This window comes from Phalacrocorax carbo, chromosome 8 (assembly GCF_963921805.1).
Source record: "Phalacrocorax carbo chromosome 8, bPhaCar2.1, whole genome shotgun sequence".
In the NCBI taxonomy this organism is placed as follows: domain Eukaryota; kingdom Metazoa; phylum Chordata; class Aves; order Suliformes; family Phalacrocoracidae; genus Phalacrocorax; species Phalacrocorax carbo.
In genome coordinates this window covers 44,400,816-44,422,540 of record NC_087520.1, presented here as the reverse complement: position 1 = coordinate 44,422,540, position 21,725 = coordinate 44,400,816, and the positions used below count along the sequence as shown (strand labels likewise).

Below are 21,725 nucleotides of genomic sequence, written 5' to 3'. Positions count from 1 at the left end.
ACAGGAAACAAGAAACTTCCAGGGCCACAGAGGAGTCAGTGGCAGAACTAGGATTATAAAGCAAGTGCTCCCAACTTCCAGATTACCCATAATGAGACTCTGACTTGCGAGCAAGAGGAATAAAGGGCCCACTTTTGCATTTTAAGAAGTGCCAAATAATCTAAGACTAAGATGGAAGTGTTGCCCTGCCAAGTCAAGCGGCTACCTGTACTTCTTTCAGTGCTTTTAAATGGTTTAAGATTTCTATTTTTTGTCTGAAACAATAAGCCAAAGGAAAGAGAACCAGGAAATCTTGAATACTGATGCTTAATTCAGCAACAAACTCCTGATGCCAACCAGATGACAGTCTGGATTTGGTGACATTAGGCATTCAGAGAGACACAAAAAATCTCTAGCTACACCAAAAAGGAAACTCTTTACTTTTTAACCCAGTCTCAAATCCAAATCTCCCTATTCCTTTCCTGTAATGTTTGCGGATATTTTTATTCATTTAAACAAGCATCACTGCTGTGCATTTAGATAATTCAGTGCTTAAATCCTCGGGCATATAATTGGTATCACCCAAAAATCAGATACCTCCACTCGGTTAATAAACCGCCCACCACACCCGATGGGACAGCGGTCTGTGGCCTGGGAAGTTTTAAGAAATACAATGGAGAAAGGAAAGGGAATATTTTCTTACAGTTGCAACAGTACTGGAATCAAAGACCTGCTTACCCATAGTTAATGTTTTCTTTGATGTCCACCTCCCTATAGTTTTTCAAAAAAGAAAAAGGGATTCATGAACTATTTAGACATCTCCATATGTCACAAGACAGTCCTGAAAGCATTTAACAACATCCCAGCTGCACCACCAGTGGTTAGTTCGCTGCAAGCTGTCAATCTGTGCACTAAGTGCGTGCGTGCGTGAGAAAAATCACCATTTTCTAGAGTTTACAGCAGCAGCAACTTCACAACTTTTGCCTTTACACACAACGAAGATATTTTAATGCCACAGTCTGGTTATCCACAAAGGTGCTTGAATTTTCAGGAATTCCATTTGTTTGAGTACTTTGATTTAACACTGGCTACGTGCAGTATAATTTTTTTCTTGACTATATGAAAAGACAAAGTCCTGAACATAACACAACCATTCCTACATCAGTGAGGCAGTGGCACAAAACTCCTAGGACGCTGATGCTAGTTTTCGTATACAGTCATAAAATAAAGACACTATATGGCCAACCCACAGAGCACTGGTAATATGTCCCAGGTGTAACTGAAAGCCTTCTCGGAGGAAGAGAAGACCAAGATACAGACCGATTTCTACACCTGAAAAAATTAATATGGGGCAACTGTTTTGTTACAGCCTGCAGAACTGAGTAGTAGCTGTTAAGATGGGGAAAGGAACTGCACTCCAGAGCAAATCAAAGACTTTTGAACAAGAGCTTAACCTCCTCCTTTTCAGACTTTTCTTGGCAGTTCATTCACTCTAAAATAGACAGAGCCAAGCCTTGCACACGTTTTCTCTGTGAGCAGAAATAATCCATAATCTGTACATGTGGGAAGCACAGAGGATGTGTAAGCAGGAGAGGAACAGAGATTCACCTGTAATCCTGCAGAATACAAGCCTGCCTCTCAGTAATTCCGCTCCATTTCTCAGCTCAAGAACTACTAAGCGAGTCTCTCGGGGCCAACTTATTCATCCTTGCAACCTGCTCTCAGTCGTTGCAGGAGTGTGTCTGAGGTCTTCAACATCTTATGTTTTACCTCCTTAAAAACCCCACTGTCTAAACCCTTACGCTTAGGGTGTTTGTTTTGGCCCAGGCCATGCCCTGACAGCTAACAGGTTTGCTTTCTGCCCAGTGTCTTACTAAAGAGTTTATCTGGGGCTGGTCAAGATGTTTAAGACCAGCTGCTGTGCTAATGCCATTGCAAACAAACACCGGGCTGGCCGAGACAGTGCAACTGCTGCCCTGAAGCTCTTGGACGTTGAGCATATTCCAACTTTGCAGCCCCAGCTTTAGCATTTTAAAACTCTCATGGGTTGGAATAATCAAAACAAGAGGGGAAAAAGTCAGAAGAATGCACTGGTGTGAGGTAAGCAACGCACAACTAGATACTGTCCTTGAGGGACCAGCATGCCAACGACACTGAAGGCAGAAAGGCCTAAAGGCAACTGTAAAGGAAGGTAGCGTTGAAGTTTCTAACTGGTGCACCTACTGCTTAATGGAAGTTGTTTCCATTTTCTGAGGTGAGCCTTCCTCCTGGTGGGAGGAATGAGTTAAGTGAAGACTGCCATACTGCACTACATTTCCCGCCCATCTATTCCACGTAGGGAAAACAAGATTGTGTCTTACGCTGGATCTCTGACATCTCTGGTGATGCGATAATTCCAGTCACGGAAAAACTCGTTTTCTTTGTCAAATTCACGCTCATCTTCTCCAATAGTCACAGTGAACCTCTTCTCCTCAAAGTCAGGCTCCTGTTCTTTTCTCATAGTTGCCTTTTTTAAAACCTGCCAATAACAAAAATAAAAACGTCATGAAGAGAGAACATTTCTGAGACACAGAGAAGCTGCGGTATGAAGAAATCCTTCACTTGGGTGAAACTAGCTCTTCAACTAAAGCATCCTTCTCCTGCCCCGGTCTTTCGAATGCGCAGGACACTGGACTTCTTTGACTTAGAAAGTGTAGTTCACTATTCCATCAGCTCAGAACAGCATCAGACAGGCAGTAAGAGTTTCACATATGCTGACCCCATTTTCTGAAATGCTCAGATGCATGGATCCTATAGGTGCTAGAGAAACAGGTGCCGAAGTAAGGGAAACTGGATCAGCTTAGAAAGTTTTGCTTTGTGGTGGGCTTGGCTTCCACATCCCTGAACTGGTCAGGGCCACAGGCTCTCCCTAGCTCATGTTAACATAAAAAACCCCAAATCTGGCTTCTCCTGACTGCGCAATAAATGTGATACACAAAAAGACACAGTTAGGAGGTTGAAAAGCAAAAGGAAGGCTCCTTAAAAAGAGCAGGACACTACATGCTCTATCCTGCTCTCCATGAAACAAGCCCAAGGGTTTTGGAGACAGCATGCTTCCTGAGGATGCCCTTTACCTCTTTAGCATGGCGGAGTCCTCTCTCCCAGGCACTTTCTGTTGGAGGGTCTGGAGGGGGTGGAGGTAAGATTTCATCCACAACTGGCCCTCCCTGTCAGAAGGGTGAGAAGGAGACAGACACGTGATATTCATTCTAAGTAGCAAACTCATGCTTTGTAAACAGTTACCCTGGAGTACCTCCAGATACACCAGAGGTGTATCAGCAGGACATAAGCTGGGACACACACATGTAGAATTATTCCCCTCTATTTGCCACTTCAAGACCACCTTTTAAAAAGCACATGTCCAACAGATGTATTGAATTTTGCTGAAGTACTAGCTCAAATAAAATCCTCGCTCCTCCTAGAGCGGGAGACAAAAGCTGTGTGCAGAAGCCCTACATTCACAGAAAAGATGTCCATACCCAAGGGTTGGCTGGCATCAGCGGGTGAGGGCCGATAGGAGGAGCGCCGTTTGGGGAGAAGGGCTCAGGCTTGGAGATCAAGGAGTAGTTTCCTTTGTCATTCACGCCAGGGTGAATAAATCGACAGTTCATGCCCCAGGTACAGTGACCTGTGGAAATACAGTTCTGTTAGACCCCTGTATCCCTACAGCAAGCGTTTATTCAGCCCCACAGCCATTTAAAAGCCATCAAGGAATAATGCGGTGTCAGACACGAGACTTTTCTTCTCTCCAACTTTGTTGAGCTTCACCTGTTTCCGTACACATGGAAAGGCACTTGCCACCCCCCACCTTCCCAGAGAGGACAAATAGATCCAGTCACCGATGGATGAACGTACAAGAACCTTATTACAGCAGGAGAAGGGAGGGATGGATGCATACACACCACTAAGCAAATGCAGTAACAAGCCTACAAGCTCTTCAGCTCTGGTTAATGACAAACATTTCAAGTTATGAGCTTCACCTTTTACAGAAAACAATGAACATAACCTGACAGCAAAGGAAGCATCACAGTGCATTCAAAACAAACAGCAATCTGGTGTGGCATGAAGTACATCAAAGCTCTTCTCTCCAGCCGACTCTGCAGGCTTGCCAGCACAATGCAGGAAAGGAGACATCGCTACGGAGGGCGGCACACAAATCCAAAGCTGCTCACCCAGAGAGATGGTAACACTCAGGGGGTCTCTAACAGGACAGAGAGCTAATGGCCAACTTCATTTTAGCTTGCCTTAGAAACCAAACCCTGTTTTCTTCCTTCCAGCAATCCACTCAACATCAGGCACAGACATTTTGCAGATTTCCCAGCAGACACCTCCATCACAAAGTCATCGCTAATTCTGTGCTAGCTCGGGCATTAGCACATTGACTTTAGAGGCAATGGAGCAGTTAACACTGCTGTGGCCCAAGGAGGAGTCCCTGATCGCAGCTGGCAGGGTGACATGTCAGAAATTCAACACTGCACCGGGGTCCCCGGAAAGGCTCCTCATCAGTCCCAGGTTAACCACGGGCTGGTGTTTTCTGTCAGAGGTAACGCTGGGTGCTTTTGTACTGTCAAACACCACGAGAGCACAAACCCCTTTGCGCAGCAGCTCAGAGCAACGCATCCCTTCTCAGTGCCCGAGCCCCAGGTGTAGGGGCTGCCAGACACCTACACAAACACCTACTATTCCTCCTGAATAGCAGAATGATTACCCTGATGAGTAACGGGCCCTGCTACATATGTCAAGGTGGCTATTCATCGAGCTGGAAGGCTTCGCAAGCGAGTCACTCCTGCCTCGGGACGGATGCAGCCAGGCCACTGCTCCTCAGACACTGCAAGGACAAAAACCTGAACGTCTTCAAGGTCCCACATGAGCAGCGCCTGATCTCCCTGGTGGCGATAAAGCCTTTAAATGATGGGCAAGAGTGGATGTCAACGTTACCTGAACCCAGGCCAAATCAAAGGAAAGAAAAAAAACCCCAACGCAGCAGGAGATCGTGCGGCCTGAACTTTGACTCGGGCAAATATTTCCACGCTGCACGGAGACGTACGTCACGCTAAGGATTCAGGAACAAACAGCTCTCCTTGCCGAGGGACTTCCCTGTTCCACCATCATCACAGGCAGCAAATTTGATACCGGAAGACATTCTGGAAGCCGAGTATGTGATATCTGACGGTCACGTCTCTGGAAACCCCCTGTGCAGTTCCCTGTGTTGCGTACATCACTGACGCAAGGAATAACAGACTCCGCCCTGTTCTCCACCCTATTTTTAATTTCAGATTTTCATAAATTGTTTTAAGGGTGACTGTAAATAAAACCAAGTAAATGAGCAAGCATTAAGTGAGATAAAGCTAAAGGAAGCAGAAGAGAGCTATAATCAGTTTAAATAAGAAAACTTTCGTAAAACTACTCTCTAAGCTAAAAAAAATTGCAGGATAGCCTAAAATAGCTGTTGTGCAATTGCATGAACTTTGGGGAATGTCCTAATAAGAATAAAAAGCCAAAAAAGAAATATAATTGGTTAGACGTAGAACTTTCAAGTCTTAGGTCTCGTTCACAGTAAGAAACACATTTTATGATGCCCTACCCCATTCCTTCCAACGGAGATGGACAAACCCAATCAATATTTCAGAAATGGGGTATCTGACACAGTGTGGAGCAAAATTCCAGCTTGAGGGAAAAAAGCTTCTATTTACCCAAGGATTATTTCTTCTCAGCTGACTATTTCCTCAAGCCAGCGGAAGTCCTGGCCGCCGGCACGTCTCACCCTGTCAGGTCCAACGCCACCCCTCTCACTGGGGTTTCTGGGTTGCTTTTGAAAACAGCTATACGTGAGTTGCCAACACCTGACACCACTACGCAGGCAACGCGGGAACCTGGGCATCAGGTGCACCTGCAGGGGCTGCGGTGGCTCGGCGGATGTCAGCCTGGTGTCACACCGATACTTCTTACCAAGAAACAGCATTTCTAGCCCTATTTTTGAATTTAGAATTTCATCGAATGCCTTTTAATAACTGGGGAAGTGAGATGGATGTAGGATTGCAAGAAACAATTATGTTTTGGCAAGGCATGAGCTTGCTAAGAAATAAGTATTTGCCTTTTTTGGTCTTCCCTGGAATAACCTCTAAGCAATAGCTGATTGTTAAACCAGCCCAAGCAGTTTTATTCCATGCTGTTTTAAAAGCACTAGCAAGTTTCCCTTTATTTGCTCCCACCGGGCTCACCATACAAAAAAGGCAAAGCAATTTTTGCATGCTGTCTTTATGTAAATTCAGCACCTGGGCACCAAGGAACAGCAAGGTGATACTGAGGACGCCTGGGGAAGCGTTTATCATGTAGACAGCAGCTTAACAGGTACAAAACCAAACAAGAAAAATGACAGCATCTTTGGTTTTCTTCCACCATGACAGCATGTCATTACCTTTCATAAAGAATCGGCAGGTGGGACGTGGCCTCACTTTCCTGTCGCTGGGGTCTTTAACTTCTCCTTCTTCTAAGTCGTCATCCTGGAACAGACAGACAAGCTGACATTTCACGTGGTGCATTTTCTGCAGCGACTTGACATTTCACAATATGGTCAAATATCAGTCACTGAAAACACACTCTGGAGCAAAACACAAGAGAAAAGCGATATAAAGTTACAATAAATACCCCTGAGCGCCATCGCAATGCGCTGCTACCACGAGGAAGATGCATCAATCTCAGTGTTGAAAAGGTGATGGCAAAACCCTTCAGGCATTACAGACGCCTTGGTGCCACACCACAGACCAAGGTTTCAAGCTGCATCATTTTACCCAATATATGCTTGAAGGCTCAAAAAACAACCATAGAGTGCATGAAGCTCTTACACCTCAGCTGGACGAGGCCGGCTGCGCACTGCCAGCTTTCGAGGCAATGAGCTAAGTCGCGTTACCTTTCCTTCCCGCAGGCTAACGGCCTGCGCACTGACAGCTACTGTGGCTCCGCTGGCGTGGGTAATTCCGCTACCCTTCAGAGCCTTCACACTGGACTGTCCCCTGCTCAGCACTCATCCCTGTTCAGCTCAAGCCAATTCCTTCTGTTCACTGATTTAAAATACATAGTGGTATCCCTGCATTAATGCAATAACCCAATATAGACATCACACACCTGTACGTCAGGTTTGAAGGATGGCTGATCTTATGATAACTAATTATAAAACGCTTCCCCACAATGCTGAGCAACAACCTCGCACACAAGCTTTTCAGGAAAAAAGGTCATACATATTTCTTCGACTCCTCTCTGGCAACAACTTGACACTTTCCCTTCTACTCCTCAACTCCGCAGGGGAGTCGTGAATCACCTCTAACAAAACTAAGTTATCCCCAGGCACAGCAGCCCCAGGAAGAAATTCTGGGAGATGGAGGTTGCTTCAAAGATTAAGAACCACAGGGGACAAGCGTGAAATAACAGTCATGAAACACCTCCAGAAGAAAGTTGTTGAAACTTTAAAGGACCAGCCTTTGCCTTTGTTCTCCAGGGCAAAAAAAGCCTTCACGGGCTGCATCCGAAAAGTCAAAAGGAGCTCAAGAGAGGCAGCAATGCAGAAGGCAAAGGCATACCTGACCAGAGAGTGGTCAGAGGTATCTGGCAAGGGAATCAGTTATTTATCCTAAAAGGCAGCCTGGCCTTCCCTTGCTCTGCCTCCATTTCACCCCCGCAGAAGTTTTCAGCATACGAAACGCATCTGAAGAGGGAGCATCTGGTGGAGGCCCTCCCTTTGCGCGGCAACCGCAGCAGCCCTGTGGCAGCGACAGCAGTTGTCTACATGGAAAAGATTAAGAAAGTTATGTACTTTTGATCAATTTAGCAGCTGGAAAGGAGGAAAAAACCATCACTTGGCTGTAGATAAACAAAGGATGTACAGAGAGGTGGATTAACAGCCTCTTCTGCTGCATTCCTCTGAGGGCAATACAAGGAGAGCTCTCCTGAACAAGAGAGGATTTTAAAGACTACACATATGTTCAAATTAAAATTTGCATTAATATTCCTCCCCCCCCAAGACAGAACTCTGAAAGAAGAATAAAACTCAGAGATTTAACAGTTTCCCCCAAAGCCGGGGATGGCATTCAATGCCGCCTGAATGGTATAACCAGCTCGACTCTGCTTCTTTCAAAAGAACTGTGTGAAGTCTTTGCAAATGCTGTACTTGAACAAAAGGGGAAAGTATTTATTTCTGTGAGGTCTCCTTGGAATCGGGCAGCTGGGAACCCTGTTATGAGTTAATGTATGAAAACCAGAGTACAGATTCATCTTGTGCTTTGTAAGGAGAGCGCTCCCAAGAATGCCTCAGACTCTAAAGAAAAGCATTCATATTTTAATCAAGAAGAGCAGGCTGGAGTCAGAACTCCAGGAATTCTTTTTTTCTCTCTGCCTGGACTCTCCCACAACACACTGAAATTCCTTCTAACTGAATCAGAAATACACAAAACTTTTGGAAAATACGTGTTTCAGAAAATCACCTGCCAGAACAGGCATGAAGAAAAATAACATCACCATTTTTTTAAGCAACAGAACTTGTCAAAGCACCATTAGATTAAAAAATCCACAACATACCGCTCTTCAATAACAGGGAGGAGGGTCTCTCCAGCAAGGCTCTGCGAGCTTCCCGAGCACGTGGCCAGGTCGGCTACACAGCAACGGGGAGCGAGAGGCAACTCTTGGGCACCTCCCAAGTCTGAACCCTCCCCTCCCTGGCTGAGGAGCCCCACCAGTGACCCCATCCACAGCCCACTGCTTCCTTGCCTGGTCACCAGGATATTGTCACAACACTGCCCCAGCCCAGTGCAGCGGTGCAGGAGCGCTTTTGGCGCGGACAGCCAGGAGCAGAGCCAGCCAGGTGCTCTGGACCGGCAACTCCTCTTTGCACTCCCACTATTGAGATTCAAGGAAGGTGCCCACCAGACAGGAACCCAGAGGAGGGTTTCTACTCTACCGCTAGAATCGCTTTGTCCTGTTCTCTTCTGCCTGCAAGAGGGAAACTGGTATTGAGTTGCATTAAATACAACTGCTGTACTGTAGTGCTTCCTACCTGAAGACAAACATGGACAAAGAGTGCTATTTGCCCTAGTCACCAATGCAATTAAAACCAGTTTTTGATTTTTCTAAATAGCTGCGTTTGTTCTCAGCTGTGTAACAATAGCTACTGGGACTGCACACCCCTGAACACCTCACCCGGACCGTGCGCAGGAGCTGCCTGGTTAGGCACTTTCCAGAAAGCTCAGCACTCTCCATTCCTCCTTCCACACACCCAGATGCTGCCAGAGCCCAGCAAACAGCTCAGGGCCACAGGCTTCCCACACACGCCCGATGCCTCAAGCACACGGCAGCCGCTGTGCAGCTCCAGCCTCTCAACCTAAGCTGACAAGACAGCTTATGAATGCCAAATCCTTGGCTAAGTAATTTGCTGTCAGCATCACTCAAAAGTCCTCCGAGAGCCGAGGCAGAATAGTTTCTTAAACCACTGGATCCCTTCCATATTCAACAGGAGCAAGGCTTGTTTGTGATGGCTCTGACAATATTTGGCACCAAGTTTTTCTACAGTATGTGGCACTAGACATCCTAGGCTCTGAGTTTAGGACTTGGTACATAGAATGCTCTTACCTCCAAAGAAAAAGTGTGTTACTTGCACACTAGGGACGCAGCTAACACAGATATTCACATCAAAGAAGGAAGAAGGCATGGCAGTCTAGCAGCCAAACAGTTCTGAAACACAAGGATAGGTCTCTCCCTGCGGGACTTTGCCCACCTCGGACCAGCTCCTACTTACATCAATTTCTCCATCATCAATTTCTCCATCGTCTTCTTCTTTCTTCTTCTCCTTGAGGGGATCCTGGCTGTCCTTTTCATCATCGCTTTTGCTGCTGGATTTTTTCTCATCTTCATGGGCATCATCTCCTTTCTCCTCTTCCTCATCATCCTCACCAGCAGCTTTCTCACCATCCTCCTCTGCAGCAGCAGCACTTGGTTCCTCAGGAACTTCCTCATCATAGTCCAACTCATGCTCATCTAGCTCACGGGTGACAGAAGACGCTTCATCACCAAGGTCATTTGTCCGGTCCTCCTCCTCTCCCTTGCGAGGCGGAGGGCTCTTCAGCTCCCCGCTTTGCTCGTTGTTGTCAGACTCTTGAGACTTGGTTTCGCTTAAGCGGTCCTCTTCATCCGAGTGGTTCTCCTCTTCACCATGACTCAGTCCCCTGGCTGCATCCTCCTCCTCCTCTCCCAGGACACTGCCTTGCCTACCCTCTCCATCAAGTTCCCGGTCTGAACCACTCTCCTTCAGGACTTCGTCATCAGAAAGCTGCTGGTCCTCTTCATCAGGAGAGCAGGGGTTTCGCTCAGGGCTGTCGGAAACGTCCATCAGTACCCAATAGTCTGCAGAGGGTAGAAAACAACACGTGTTATGGGGAAGCAAGCTGAGAAATCAAGAAAGGCTCACCTTGCAGAATTTCTACTCTTCCGTTTTACCTCCTGAGGAAGAAAAAGTTGCTTGAAACCATGAACATGGTTTATCATAGTACCTTCAAGAAGAAAACAGAGCTTAAACTGCATAAAGAACTGATTGCAAACTTGTCCCAAACTAGATAAGAGTGTGCTGCTACCCTTCACATACAACAATGGAGCTCGAGGTTGGAATTTCATCTACAAGCCTGCCTCATGTTGAGCCTCATGATGTTCAACAAGGCCAAGTACAAGGTCCTGCACCTGGGCCGGGGCAACCCCCGGTATCCATACAGGCTGGGGGATGGGGGGATGGAGAGCAGCCCTGCGGAGGAGGACTCGGGGGTGCTGGTGGATGAAAGGCTGGACATGTGCCGATGTGCGCTCGCAGCCCAGAGAGCCAGCCGTGCCCTGGGCTGCATCCCCAGCAGGGCGGGCAGCAGGGCGAGGGAGGGGGTGCTGCCCCCCTGCCCCGCTCTGTGAGACCACCCTGCAGCGCCGCCTCCAGCTCGGGGCTCCTCAGCACGGGACAGACACGGGGCTGCTGGAGCGGGGCCAGGGGGGGCACAGAAATGCTCCGAGGGCTGGAGCCCCTCTGCTGCGAGGCCGGGCTGGGAGAGTTGGGGTCGTTCAGCTGGGGAAGGGAAGGCTGTGGGGAGACCTTATCGCAGTGCTTAAAGGGGGCAACCTCTTTAGCACGCCCTGTTGTGACAGGACAAGGGGTAATGGTTTTAAACTAAAGGAGAATAGATTTAGACTGGATAAAAGGAAAAAAAAAATTTATGAGGGTGGTGAGACCCTGGCCCAGGTTGCCCAGAGAGGTGGGAGATGCCCCATCCCTGGAAACATCCAAGGCCAGGCTGGTCGGGGCTCTGAGCAACCTGGTCTAGTTGAAGATGTCCCTGCTCACTGCAGGGCAAGGGGTTGGACTAGATGGGCTCTAAAGTCCCTTCCAACCCAAACCATTCTGTGATTCTAAGGTCCGATAGGTGAGGCTGCACAAGCAGTCCCACCGCACCACCATTTGAAATCCCAAGGCAGCCTCCTCACCCCAGGCACAATCAGCAGTGGCATTTCCTCTGTGAGCAAGCGAGTGAGCTTCAGAGCACAGGGCCACGTTTTCAGGTGTATTTTGTCACTATAAGCACACGGCACCGCAAATTACATGGACTCCTGAAGAGGGACAGGAGCACAGCTTAGAGGGATTCCGGAAAAACCACCTATGTATTTACAGTACTTGTTACGCTGCATTCAGAATAGATCGGAAAGCAAGGACATGAAATGCCCTTGAAAGCAAGGAATGAAAGTATGCATTCATGAAAACTCTCGGATTTTTAATCAGGTTTAATTTAGACGGTGCATTTATTGCCATCTAATCTCCACCCACTTTACATGGTAAAGACTCAAAATCCCTTCAAAGAAGCGTATCAACTTCAGCACCGTCTGCATCGTGCACTTTTGCTAGAAGCTCAGTATGAACATGTGCTTGGTATGAATAAGTTAAAAATAAGTTAAAAATTAGATGTTTCCTTAGAATAAGCATAATAAATGCAACAGAAATGGAGAAGATGTAAAGCAGTAAAAACACCCAACCCATACATCTATTTATTTTACTCCACAAAACAAAAAACCCCAGGAATTGTAGCAGAACTGTGTGACATAAGGAACTGGTTGAGCTGTCTCTTACTAGGGAGATTAGCATTTCACATCTAGATAAAAGCTCTTGGTGAATAAAAACTCGCACCTTTCAGCTGTGGGCTCTTGCTGCAGCAGGTCTGTAGCCCTATAACTCTCCCCTCAGCAATAACCAACAATGCTTCCGCTGCCTCAGAAGGACCCAAGCTGAGAAAGGCATCTCAGCAGGTCTTCCAGCACCAGGGGTGGCCAACACTCAGGGACGTAAAAGCACCCCCTGTAGTTCTCTGGCTGTACCAGTGGAACAGTTCAACAGAGGCATCGGCTCCGCTCAGGGTGACTCCTTTCTGGGGGACTAAGCTCACCATTTCAGTATACGCCATCTCCTCCTCCAAACCCAAAGGTCTGTACAGGAACAAGCTTGGGCGGCCATCAGACAGAAATTAAAAGCTAAAGACAAACCCAAGGCTTAGAGAAGTACATTTAGGGCTAAAGAAAAGCCATGGCGTTACAAATCAACAAGATTCCTTCACCTGACTATGTATCATATGTTACTTCAGCTGCTCCTAGCTACAACCTCCCCACAAGCAAATTTACTGCTGGTGCAACAAAAATGTGGCATAAATTACCATATTTTTACCTGCTATTTTTAAGACTTTTGGAGCAGAAATGCCACAAAACCAAGACCCTGGTAGTTCCTTTAAACACATCCAGCAATCCTTCCTGAAGTAAAAGTTACTGCCACTAGGCAGCTCTGCACGGCTTAACCTTTTCCTGACCTAACCCCGACACTTTTCTCTGCTGTGCTCTTCCAACTGGTTCTGCATAGTAAAGGTTATTATTTACTAAAGGCTATTATTTACCATCAAAGAGCAAGCACAGACAGGCAGAAGGCACACCAAGCCACAGCATCCAGACTGCCACGCGCTGCAAACACGACCAAAATAAATCCAAGCCTTCACAGCATCTGAAACCCACAATGTTTTGCTAATGGCAGAACTGGGGACCTCAGCGCTGAAATACGGCAGGAGGGTAAGTGTGGGGAACATGCAGAATCTCTTCTGTGTGTTAAAAGCCCCTGCCTGGAAATCAGGAAGGCGTGACAACTTTGTTACTGGGCTACTTGTCTGCTTCTTCATAAACTTTCCAGGAGTGGGGTTGTTGTACTTCTGTCTTGTACACTGCCAGACGGACTGTCATCGCTGAGACATCATCTCTTGCCTTCGCTGTAGCGAAGACATTATGAGCTGGTGTTTGCAGCAAACTCTCAAGATGAAAGCCACACTCAAGGCAACACTGCTCATTATACTACGGGAGGTCTGCAGTGAAGGAGCTAAGAATGTTTCTCAAAAATAGAAGAGACAAAGCGCTCCCAGAAGCAGCACAATTCTGGACGTTAGTACCCAGCAACTTTGCCCTACTTCAAGTCTTCAAAGCCCTGCACAAACATGAGCTAATCGATAAATGCAAGGATGATCTAACATTGGACAGGGCCCTGAGCAGCAGCACAGTCATGTTTTGAGCTTCCTACCCGCTACTCTTGATTCTCTGCACATTTGAGGAAGTTACCTCTCGCTCACAATCCAAGTTGTGATTTTACTGAAAAGTTAAAAGCCAAATTAAAAGACAGCAATTGCCTCCTGGTGATAGTGGCTCTGGGCAGTTAAAATAGGATGTAATCTGAAACAAATTATATTCTCACTAAGTATATAAAGGTTGATGCTGAGTTCATAAACGCTTGCACAAATTGTTATTGGCTTTAAGAGCAATTTTATGGCAGCAATTTTTAATCGCCTAAGTGCCTGAGAAGTTGCACTCTGCGTGCACGTAGAACAACTTGGCGCATTGCATCTGGAAGGTCAGCCTTAAGAGGCCAGTAGAAATATAAAAGCTGTCAAGTGCAGATGTATTCAGGAAATCTGTTTTCTGATTTCTTGCAAATAAGCAGCACCAAAGAAAAAGTGTTTAAGAGAACTAGATGCCTTTCCACATTCGACATCGAGACCTTCAGAGGGATGGGGGAACACAAATGCGAACGCGTACTCACCACCAGCTAAAGGGATATACATAAGACACCTCCACCAGCAGCTATTAAAGCTATCATAAAAACCCAGCGCATCCCTCAGTTACAATAATTTCCTATTAATTTCCATGGGCAGAAACGATAAGAAACACAATAAATGACAGCCCAATTGAAAAGGGTTCACAAAATCCAGCCAATTTTGGTGCTTATCTCCCTGCATTCAAAAAACAGCAAGTTTCCCTCTGGCAACAGGCCTTACGTCCTCCCTGGCACCTCTACCTGCGCAGGCAGTGATGTAACACACAGCAGGCACGTATAGTTCTCCCACCACCTATTATGCTGAATTATGTCAGCGAGAGCCACAGTTCAGCCAGTCTCCAAAGGCTGTTGCTCCGAGTTCACCAGCAGAGAAGAAAAAGATACCCCAAAAATCAACGAACCAGATTTTTTGCTTCAATCTTACGTTCAACAGCACGGAAGTGCCCCACAGCAAAACCATAACATGCAAAGGTAAAATCAGAAGCAGGAAAAAACAGGGAGATGGAAATTAAAACTGTCAGACTAGTGACGGAACAGGACTAGAAAGCATTTCTGCTGCATGATGGCAAGACACTGCTCTAGTAGCCAAGCAGAAGTTCGGCCAGCCTCTCGCTGACTGCCAGAGCAACTCCTGCAACAGCAGAGATCAAGACAATAACGTGTCCTCCAGCCATTCCCCAGCCCTGTGCAGCCCCAAGGCTCTGAGCCCAGGAGAAAAGCGAGGGAAGAAGGCATAGCATTCCAACCACGAGCTTACGGGCGACAGCAGTGTTGCAGAAGCACGCTCTGAGACGGGAGGATGCCTTACAGCTGACCCAGGCGGTATTACTTGTAGTTGCTCGTTCGTAGAAAAAAAAGAAATAATTTAATGCCACAAAAGTCAAGAAAGAAAGAATTTTGTGAAGTGCTAGAGTACTTGCTGTAGCCACTCAAGCTTCCTTTCAAACTCCAATGCATTTATTCCCTGCGTGGTGGCGAGTTTAACTCTAGTTTAAAGTGCATGTCCCAAGCGCTGCCTCAGAATAATCTGCAAATCAGTTTATCCCCAAACTCAGGAATCCCGCAAGGTCTTTTTTGAGGTGTTTTGGGTTTGGTTTTATTTTTGTTTATTTGGGTTGTTTTGCTTTCCACTCTCCTTTAGTTACACACAGGCGAATGCCAGAAAAATCTAAGAAAAATTACTACATGGAAGTATTTCAAGTTGAGCAACGCTGACAGAAGTGGTAGAGCAGAAATCCACAGGTTTCATTCCTTGGAATTTTTGTGCCTTAAAACCAAGCCAGTTTCCTACTGTCTTCAAAACCAGTTATAAAAGCAAAAAATTAACTTCTAACCTACCGATAAGATTGTTTGGCTTTTAGCTTTGGATGATGGGGCAAGAAGCAGGTATATAACAACACTTCTCATTTAGCAGTGTTTTACCTTCAGAGGTATCTTTAAAATTACAGGCAGTTCAGGCAAAGCCGACTTTGATCAAAGCTGCACAACCCCTTCTATTTCAAAGCTGACTTCATTTTGCTCAAAGTGCGTCAAATTTTCATTTTCTGCGTGTCTGAAGCAGACTATTTCAGAACAGGTCGCTAAGCCTTTCAGACGAGCTTTACAAAACCCTCGCTTTGCGAGGCTAAACAAGTTAGTACAGCCTTTCCATCAAGAGGCTTTGGAGCGAATGCTCCAAAGTGGGGTGTGCTTGCAGCCAAAATTGCCTTTTACTGCCTCTGGGATCGCTTGTGCACGCCTCATCGAGTTGAAAGCCCCTCAAAAGCACCTCACACGTTCTCGGTAGCGAAACTGAAGATTTGGCAGCTAAACTTTCCAGCCATCCTGCCTGCGGAATGCACATGCCATCCTCCCAGGTGTGAGCCAGATGGCACTCGCTGACCCCATAGGTAACTCTCAGCTTGAGCAAGATTTTAGCTCCAGTTGCTCCCCCTGGATTCTCCTGCCTCCAGCCAGTCCCTGTTGGCTTGCAGCGTCCCTGCCAGTGCTGTGAGCCGGCAGTATTAGAGAGAGTCTACCAAAAATTTAAAGTGAATAAAGCCCCTAAACAGTAGGTCTGAGGCTTTTTGATCTTCAGCTTCATGCTCAGCAGCCCAAGCAGGACCCTGCTGCACCCAGCTAAAACCGAGAACACCTGACAGGTTTTGCAAACCTAGGTCACAGGCTACCCAGAAACAACAGAAAGCACTCTGAAGAGACATACCCAGCATCACCTAGGCACAGGATGAAAAAGGCTAGACCAGCCCAGTGTCCTACGGAACATTCAGCTGCAATGATCTGCACCTTTCTTTGGCACAAACCTGCCTTTTCTCCCTGCAGCCCCTCGCCTTGCTCCCCGCACAGGCTGCTGGAGGAGGCACAGAGAGCACCTGCATTCAGCACGTAGCCCTGGCTTGCCTCCGAGGCGGCCGGTTGGCACACAGAACCAGGTCTGGTGGAAGAGAGCAGCCTTTAGTTGCACAGTTCACATGCAACAGGAGGCAACGTTGAAGTTTCACAGGCAGAGCTCTGGAATTTTTCAAATTCAGCAATGAAGCGTTAACTAATCCTTAACTGTCAGTGTTTCATCGCTTGCATACGGTGGCAGAGACGCTCCTTCTAAGCTAGGCGTTCATGTGGCTGCAAGGACTTGGATGCAGTAATGAAGGGGCTTGCCTTGTTCTCTGTTCCCATTTAAATCTCACAGCCTCACTGAAAAACATTTAAAATTACACAGATTCCCCCCTACCCCTGTCACACAGGTAAAAAGGCACTGTACCTTGAGGAGGTGTTAGGGAAATTTAAATTCACCTGCTTCAGCCACATTATAGTATATTTTTTCCAACACTTAACAATATCCAAGACTTTAACTTAAAATACAGCATTGAGATTAAGAAGCCTTGACACAGCGCTAAAGGCAGTAAGGGAAAAGCCCTTTGCTACTTCAGCTGCTTTTCAAAACTCCACTTCAATATTGCCAGGTAATCCCAGGATACATTTTAAATAATATTTCTAACCTTACGCCTCTGTTAGGTGATTTGCCCAAGACAAGAGGTAGACAAGTCAGAGCGCTGGAACTCTTAGCAGCAGGTCTGTTTTCAAGATCAAGCCCAACCTCTACTCTCTGTTAAATGAAGATTGCCAAAAGGTACAAAACCAGGAGGAAGAAATGCCAACCAGGTTTTAGTCTGCGGTCACACGTGTACCTCGTATGCTGCTCTAAGGCAGCGCAGCCTTTCACGGACACACATTCCAATCCGTGGCTCTCGACAGCTCCTGTTGCTGGCAGGAGGCTCAAGTTCTGTTTCTTACTGCTCTATGCTGGGCTGTTTTCAGTTAGAACTCATGAAAACTTTGAGCAGCATCTTCAATTAAGCCAATAACATTAAGCTTTGTGACAACTGACCAACTTGCTGCTGCAGGTGGTGCTGCTGGAACTAGTACAGGAAGGAATACGACAGGATGGCAGCTTACTCTAACCCACTGCAGCACCTATAGGATAAAGCTGTGAGCTAAGATGGGATTTTAAACAGTCACCAAGGGAAAAATACTCCTGGCAAGCATTCCTTCCATTCATTAAATTCCTCCCTCCTAGGGTGAGCCTTTACACAGTGCCACAAAAAGCTTTTTCCAAGTGAGCAAAGAATACGCCTTGGATATCGTACAGGAACCAACAGCTCTGACAGTTCCAGTGCCTCCAGTAGCAGGAAGGCACCGAGTACCCTACAGAAAACTGGGGCTTGACAGAGCCATCAGCTTCAATCTTGCAATCCTACAAATCGTCAGTCAGACGGCAAAAGCAAGTGCATACCCAAATTCTGTGCCCCCGCCCCCCCCAGCAGAGACCTTGCAGCTCATGGGGTGGTCAAGGGACAGACGCGAAGGAAAGCAGCAAGGAGCCTCTTTGCTTCAGGTGGAAATCTTTGTGATAAAAAGGAGGAAAAACACTTTCTAGCAGCCAAGCAGCTTGATGTAAAATCAGAACAGTTTCCATTAATCGGATAAATAAAACCAGGGGTTATGTAGAACAGAAAAGTTCTGGAACATGGTCTAAGCCAGGAAATTGGAAGAATTGGAAAACTGAAGCAAAACAGAACCAATGGGCAGGTATCACAATGGGGGAAATGTATGGAAGAATAGCAACAACAGGAAGGGGAGGAAATAAAATGCTTGTGATCTTGGAAAAAAGCATCAGGTAAGACTGAAAAGACATGCAGAACAAAAGCAACGCACCCAGTCCTCTGCTTTGAATGAAACTATGGTCGTTAACAAGGCTAGTTAACCAAAATACACACTTATCTGCATCCTTAGAGAGGCACTGACTTTGAAGATGCATAGCAAACTTCAATTACTGAGCAGCTGTCAGGAGAGCTTTTAATGCAGGAAACTGAGCTGCTCTTCAGTATTCATTTAAGAGAACTGCTTGGTGACAGACATTTTCAGCATTTAAGGAAGAGCTCAGAGAGCTCCGATGTGGAATGTTAACAACCGCTTCCTGTCAGGCAGACTTTGGGACCGAAACCTGAAGAGAAACGGCACCGTAAAGAGCTGGATGTGTTCTCACAATGTAACCGGTTTTCCTATTGCTGGAGAACACACAGCTCTTCCTGCAGCTCTCTGCTGGCAAATCCTAATTTTGATTTATCAGTGCCTCAGTCCCGTGACAGAAAACAAGGATGATTATACCTGTGTTCTGTAGGATTTGGGGATGATCACACTCAAGAGGCTAAGTTTACTCAGAACATTGGATCAGACTGTCTTGATTAGACTGTTACTCTTTTCTTTAATCTAGACAAACCTTAGGAAGACCAGGAGAAAGAATTCACACCTTGGAGGTGCTGCTCTTGCTACAGCCAAAGCAGCACCATTAACAGTTGTTTCAGAAGAGCTGAGCTACCAACAGCAAGAAGAGAAAATATTAGTGTGGAACTGAAATGGCAGCTCTGGGAAGAGACAACCCCACCGAGATGACTCTCAAAGGAATTCTAAATAACCCGCAGCAGCTACGTGTTAGAGCACTTGCAAAGACAACAGCAGCTCTGAGCAGGGAGGAGGGCAGACAACACCAACAAGTGCTCCACGGGCGACGCACCCACCCATCGTAGAAGTGACCCCCCATGTATGACATACCCATCACAGGATGGACCCCCAAGTGCAGCTGGTGCTGCTGCAAGTCTTTGACCCTTCTCTCCTCCCCACCCCAGCTCCCCACGCTCCCCCCTTACCTCACAGGGCCTCCTGCCAGGCTGAGGTCCTCCTGCTGTGCCCCCTGGGCCAAGGCTGCTGGAACTCTCCCTGTTCCCACCTGCCTGGCAGCAGGGGCGGGGACGGGACAGTCAGAGCTGCTGCACCCCCGGGGTCCAACCATCCCCTGTGCTGCTCCCAGAAGGAGAGCAGCCCCCACCAGCACCCCCAGTTGAGGCCATCCCCTTCTATAACACCCACCCAAAATTAAGGGTCCCCCCCCAAGCTGGTGCTGCCCCGGCATCCCCTATCTAGTCAGCCCCCCCCCCCTCCCGAAAGCAAGGCTGCACCCCCAGAAAATCCCAGGGACCCCCACCCCAAGCACCCCTCCCTCCACCGAGGGGTGCCCACCCCAACACCTGCCCCACTCCAAACCGGGTCTGCTACCCTCCCATCATCTCTACCCGGCGTTTTCCCCCCAGACCCCCCCATTCCCAAACCGATGACCCCCCCCTCCCCAAACCAGGGACCCCCCCACGCTGGGCCCGCCCATTCCCAGAGAGAGGCCCCCCCCGCGGGGGGCGCCCCCGCTCCCCAGCCCCCCCGCACCAGCGCTGCCCCCACCTTAGGCCGCTCCCCCCGGTTCCGCTGGCGCCCGGGCCCGCCCCCCCTCCCCGGCGCTAGGCCGCAGCCGGCGCCCGCCGATCGTGGCCGTGCGGGGCAGCGGCTCACCTGTGCGGGCGGGCGCGGCGGGCCGGGCCGGGGCGGCGGAGGGGGGGGGTCGGGCCGGGGGGAGGCGCGGGGGAGGGGAGGGGCGGCGAAGCGGCGGCGGCAGCAGCGGCGCGGGACGGGGCCTCTACTCGCGGCGGCGCAGGGCGGCCATGGCGTGACGTCACCCAGGCGCGACGGCTCTGCGCGCCGGGGGGAGGGGAGGGGCAGGGCGGCCGCGCGCGTACTGGTCCCCCTTCCCGCGCGCGCGCGCGTGCGTGCGTACACCACCGCGACCCGGCCGCGTCTTAAAGGGGACGCGCACCCAAGGGGTGTGGCGGGGTGTGGCTGAGGCGTTAAACGGCGGGGAGCGTGCACGCATGCGCACACCCGCAAGGAAGGGACTGCCTACCTGCATTTTATTAAAGCCTTTGATACTGCCTCCCACAGCATCCAGCATTATGGACCCGAGGGAATGTCATCTATGACGGATGTCACCTACCTGAGGCCTTTGGCGCGGTCCCCCACAGCATCCTTCTCTCCAAACTGGGGAGATACGGATTTGATGTGGGGACCGTTTGGTGGATAAGGGATGGGTTGGATGGTCCCATCCAGAGGGTGGTGGTCCACGGCTTGATGTCTAGATGGAGGCTGGTGTCGAGTGGTGCCCCTCAGCGGTCCGTACTGGGACCGGTACTATTTAATACCTTCTTCAGTGACACAGACAGCAGGATCGAGTGCACCCTCAGCAAGTTTGCAGATGACACCAAGCTGAGTGGTGCAGGTGACACACCAGAAGGACGGGATGTCATCCAGAGAGACCTGGACAAGCTGGAGGCGTGGGCCTGGGAGAGCCTCGTGAGGTTCAACAAGGCCAAGGGCAAGGTCCTGCACCTGGGCCGGGGCAACCCCCGGTATCCATACAGGCTACCCTTGAACAGATCAACACTCCCGCACGATTTGGTGTCATCTGCAAACTTACTGAGGGCGCGCTCAGTCCCCTCATCCAGATCATTGATAAAGATAGATGTTAAACAAGACTGGCCCCAAAACTGAGCCCTGGAGAACCCCGCTGTGATCGGCCGCCGGCTGGATTTACCTCTGCTCACCACAACTCTCTGGGCTCAGCCATCCAGCCAGGTTTATACCCAGCAAAGAGCACACCCATCCAAGCCATGAGCCGCCAGCTCCTCTAGGAGGATCACCATAAAATGCCCTGAGCTGGGAGGGACCCACAAGGACCATCGAGCCCAGCTCCTGTCCCTGCACAGGGCACCCCAAATTCACACCATGTCTCTGAGGGCCGTGTCCAAGCACTTCTGGAATATCACCAGCCTTGGTGCCGTGATGCCTCCCTGGGGAGCCTGTTCCAGGGCTCCACCACCCTCTGGGGGAAGGACCTTCTCCTAATGCCCAGCCTAACCCTCCCCTGGCACATCTCCCTGCCATCCCCTCGGGGCCTGGCGTTGGTCACCAGAGAGCAGAGACCAGCCCTGCCCCTCCTCCTGCCCTCGGGAGGGGGCTGCAGAGCGCCATGAGGCTGCCCTCGGCCTCCCCTGCTCCAGCTGAACAACCCCAGGGACTCCAGCCGCTCCTCGTACGGTTTCCCCTCTAAACCCTTCCCCAGCTCCGTGCCCTCCTCGGGACACTCTCTGGTACCTTTATACCCTCCATGTCCTGCGGC

At 48.7% G+C, this 21,725-nt stretch overlaps 1 protein-coding gene across 10 annotated transcripts in view; it reads right to left on the bottom strand.

Annotated features, from left to right (window-relative positions):
- The window catches only part of ZC3H18 (zinc finger CCCH-type containing 18), a 49,892-nt gene extending 29,635 nt beyond the window's left edge, over positions 1–20,257 (bottom strand). For 2 of the 10 annotated variants that reach the window (XM_064459743.1, XM_064459750.1), the window contains exons 1-8: positions 20,066–20,257; positions 19,375–19,458; positions 9,803–10,407; positions 6,437–6,521; positions 3,498–3,646; positions 3,093–3,185; positions 2,340–2,497; positions 718–750 (exon numbers count right to left, since the gene is read on the bottom strand). In XM_064459743.1, coding sequence (XP_064315813.1) covers positions 718–750; positions 2,340–2,497; positions 3,093–3,185; positions 3,498–3,646; positions 6,437–6,521; positions 9,803–10,393 — 1,109 coding nt within the window. In that variant the 5' untranslated portion in view covers positions 10,394–10,407; positions 19,375–19,458; positions 20,066–20,257. Of the gene's footprint in view, positions 1–717; positions 751–2,339; positions 2,498–3,092; positions 3,186–3,497; positions 3,647–6,436; positions 6,522–9,802; positions 10,408–19,374; positions 19,459–19,957 lie in introns of all 10 variants that reach the window. The other 8 variants (XM_064459745.1, XM_064459744.1, XM_064459748.1 and 5 more) reach the window with 8 other exon arrangements.
- Between the last annotated feature and the right edge of the window lie 1,468 nt (positions 20,258–21,725).